General features: G+C 34.1%; 1 protein-coding gene across 1 annotated transcript; it reads left to right on the plus strand.

Annotated features, from left to right (window-relative positions):
* LOC106304298 lies at positions 1-959 on the plus strand. The gene is made up of 2 exons (XM_013740707.1): positions 1-443; positions 690-959. The coding sequence occupies exons 1-2, from the start codon at positions 109-111 to the stop codon at positions 829-831; spliced, it is 477 nt and encodes a 158-aa protein (XP_013596161.1). The 5' UTR covers positions 1-108; the 3' UTR covers positions 832-959.
* Positions 960-3,975: the final 3,016 nt, after the last annotated feature.

Genomic DNA, 3,975 nt, shown 5'->3' on the forward strand with positions numbered 1-3,975 from the left:
TAGTCTTCTCTTTCACTTCCTCCCACTTTTTCTTAAGCTTTTGCTCTGTTCACTCAGAGCATAAACCCTAAAAAAGAGAGGAACAAAAAATCAAAAAACAAGAATAAGATGTTGTTAGGGAAGAGACAGAGACCACAGATAAAGAGAACGACGAGTCTGTCGGAGATAAAGTTCGACTTGAACTTACCTAACGAGCCAGAGGAGCCGTCCGATCATCAAGTTCAGATGTTGAGTAATCCGAAAGGTAAGCTAGTGACCGGTGATGAACAGCGCCAGGTTCATCATGGACTGTTAGATCAACGGCTCTTAGCGACGGTCTCACCGAGAGGTACACAGAGGAGACACTCAGCAGATCACTCCACTCACGCCCGAGCAGATTTTCTGAGATCCTGCTCCCTCTGTAAACGCCTTCTTGTTCCTGGCCGAGACATCTATATGTATAGGTATTTATTTCTTTCACATATTTATGTGAAATTATCTTTCTACTTAATCATTAGTTAAGCTTAACCTAATGGTTTTAGACGGATTTAAATATTTAATAAACAATTAACGATTTAAATTGGTATAAGTATTCATATTTGCGTGAAATTACCTTTTCACTTAATCGTTCATATATAATTAAGCTAACCTAGTGGTTTTGGATGTAATTAATAAGGAATTAACGATTTTAATTGGTATAATTTAAGCAGGGGAGATGGGGCGTTTTGTAGCTTAGAGTGCAGACAGCAGCAGATTACGGTGGACGAGAAGAAAGAGAAGAGTTTGGTGAGGTCTACCTTCGTTGTCGGCGCCGGATCCGGCAAAGGAGAGAGACTTTCCGCCGCCGTGTAGGTTACCTTTACAATGTTTGTATTGTGTTATTATATGTATCTAAAGCATTGAGCGTTATTTTAAACCGTGATTAGCCTTTGTTAATCATCTTAAACCTTGCTTTTTTAACTTACTCAAGAGTTAAGACTTACTCAATAGTTAAGACTATATATGGTGTATTAGTGTTTTGCGTATTAGATTAACTTGTCTTCCTACCGACTAGTCTGCCCTTTTAATATCTGGGGACCTTTAAATATTATCAAAAGACCAATAATATTATTAACAAATAGGTCAAAGGTAAAGAGGAAATCGTATTTGCGGTAGTTACGAAAACATAATTGTATATCAATTTAGGTTAAATTATAACATGCAGGTGATAGTGAGTGTACCTTATGTATGTACTGTAGAAAATTTATCCACAATATACCGCCAAAAAGATAACAATCGTCGTACTGTTTTTACTGTGCGCTTCCATATTTATTCTGTTCATATGGGATCCAATTGAATTTTTGTCTTGTCTTATTTAAATATGATGTTGGTAAAGCAAAAGAATCTCATTGACCCTAGTAAATACTTTAACAGATTCTTATCTTTAAAAGTAATAAAGATTACATGTACGTTTAGGTAGTAGAAGAATATGAAATCTACTTGTGAAATCTAGCTGAGTAAAAGCCAACTTGGATTATTAACTGATCAAACATATTCTTAATTCACAACATGATAGTTGAAGTATATGATGCTAGTGATTTTTAGAAGAGACAAGAGTTGATAGAAGATGCACAGACAAGAGTTGATAGAAGATGCACAGACAAATTGTCCCAACAATGTATGTGAACCAGGATAAGAGAGAGTACATGTGCATACATGCCCTCCGTAAACTTATCTTCATAGGTATCCACTTTCTCCAATTTCTTATTTCTCGCATTTTCTTCGAGCCTCATGTCTCGGCAAAAAAAAAAAAATACACTAGTGTTTAAGGACAACTGAGACAAGGGAATGGGTATTTATGGATGTAGAAAAATAGTTTATCTATTAACTGTATGATTTTAATGCTTATCATGACCCTCTTAGTTTCAGGTTAACTTATGCATGGGATTTAGTCTTTAATTTATTTAGATTATAGTTTTATCGACATGCACACATCATATTTTTACTTCTATAAAATGAGATAATATTTTATAATCAGAAGTATCACATAACCAAGAAAAAAAAACAGAAGTCTCATAATCTTTTACCCTTTCCACCTAAGCCAAGCTTTTGTAGTTCTTCTATATTTGCTTTAATGTTATTTTCTAGATTCATTCTGTTGTTGATCCAATCTGTATACTGTATACTGAGCTGTGTCCCATGCAAATTAAGCAAAGATATGGGAGGGAACAAACAATTCATGTGAGGGTTGGGGGATCATAGAATTCATTCAAATTATGAATTTGGTATTTACAAGATTTTTACTTTTTACTAGGTAGTAACCCGCCTCTTGCGCGGAATGAAATTATTTATTTTGTTAATAAGAAATTAATGATGTTCAATCTGGATGTCTATTTAGTTTCGTATCGGGTTTTTAGGTTTTTAATCTCCTATATATATAACTACAATTCCAAATCGATATTAATTTTGGTTTGGTTAAAATACTTTCGTTTTTTTCTCAGTTATAAAAAAAACTTGTTATATGAATTTTAGAGAATCACGATGTCAAACCAATTGTTTCATATTATAATTTATAAAAGCATGCAAAATAAAATCAAATCTAGATAATAGTTGAAGAAAAAAATTTGTACATGCATACTTTCATTTCAATTTGGTAGACAAACTAAAAGTTATGAATAGCAAAGAGTGCAAATAAATATAGTTTACCTTCTCCCCACTCAATTCGTCATAATCTTAGAACACATTAAACAACATCTGCAGTAGTAAAACGCTAGTATATTCATTTAAATTATGGGCTAGAGCTCTATAAGCAACACACTTTATGAGTGTGCATGTTATTTTTGGGAAAGTTATCTGTCAGTATTTATCTATCATATGCTCGTATTGAAAATTAATAGATGTAACAAATAAAAATTTCAAGCTCAAAATTTATTAAGAAGAACTGCATCGAATATAGAATGGGATTGTAAATGTGGGTTGGTTCAGCTTGCTATGCATGGAGCTAGAATAGCCAAAGTAAACATTTATATTATTCTATAAGGTGAAGATTAAGAGACATTCACGTTAGTGTCATCTCAATCATTAGGCCAGATTGAGTTGGATGGTTTATACAGAACTGATAGCAGTCATAATTCTCCCAGGTATAGGTTTCAGGGTTTTAGAGGCTGTAGAGATGTGAATGAAACTCTACTCACGTGTTCCTTATATACAGAGTAGTTAGGGTTTACGATATTTATTAGAAAGATATACAGAGATATACGCGGTAAATATTATTCTTGAATTGTAGGTCAAGGTAATATTGGGCTTTTGTTATAAAAGTAATGGAAAAGTCTATCTTTATTCATAACATACAGGTTCCTTATATATGAGATTACACCGTTATAGATAAATGGAAAGATTACAAATCATAATCTCTTGGTTATGAGCCATCCACAATTTGGTTCATAAGTCTCTCCCTTAGATGCCATAACCATTTAGAGCTTGTAATGTGCTTTAATGTTGCCTCATTAAAATCTTACCAGGAAAACTCAATTGAGACAAAACTATGGTGAAGGAAAAAAAGTACAACACACATTACTCCCCCTGATTTGGACATTACTGAAGGTCCTTTAGACCTCTCCAATTTTCTGCAATCCGTGGGTGATGAAGATCTTGGGCAGAATATGCTTCGTCCTCGAACATGATAGTTGGTTCTTCTTTACCATCGGCCATGCCACAATCTGATCGAACATATTGAGTCATCGACCTCAAATACACCCACACGAAATCTTGGATGTTGTTGTTGTGATATGCGTGTACCACCATGTGTAAAACATAACCTGTCTGAAAACAAATCAACAAAACCAAATAACCCCTCTTTGGGCTGGTTTGTATAAAATAAACAAAAATCAAAGGCTTCTTCATCGTCCTTCTTATGGACTAAACAGATCAGTATCTAAAACAAGACTTTTGCATCGTCCATCTCAGGACGAAATGGACTTCTTTATCGTCCACCTTTGGACTGAATGGGTCAGTGTC

Source organism: Brassica oleracea, chromosome C7 (genome assembly GCF_000695525.1).
Source record: "Brassica oleracea var. oleracea cultivar TO1000 chromosome C7, BOL, whole genome shotgun sequence".
NCBI lineage: Eukaryota > Viridiplantae > Streptophyta > Magnoliopsida > Brassicales > Brassicaceae > Brassica > Brassica oleracea.

What these genes read in the sequence shown, in the direction of transcription:
- LOC106304298 (XM_013740707.1), top strand. Translation starts at nt 109, where the DNA reads ATGTTGTTAGGGAAGAGACAGAGACCACAGATAAAGAGAACGACGAGT. An exon ending in CGAGACATCTATATGTATAG is followed by an intron (nt 444 to 689) that starts GTATTTATTTCT and finishes TAATTTAAGCAG; the next exon opens with GGGAGATGGGGCGTTTTGTA.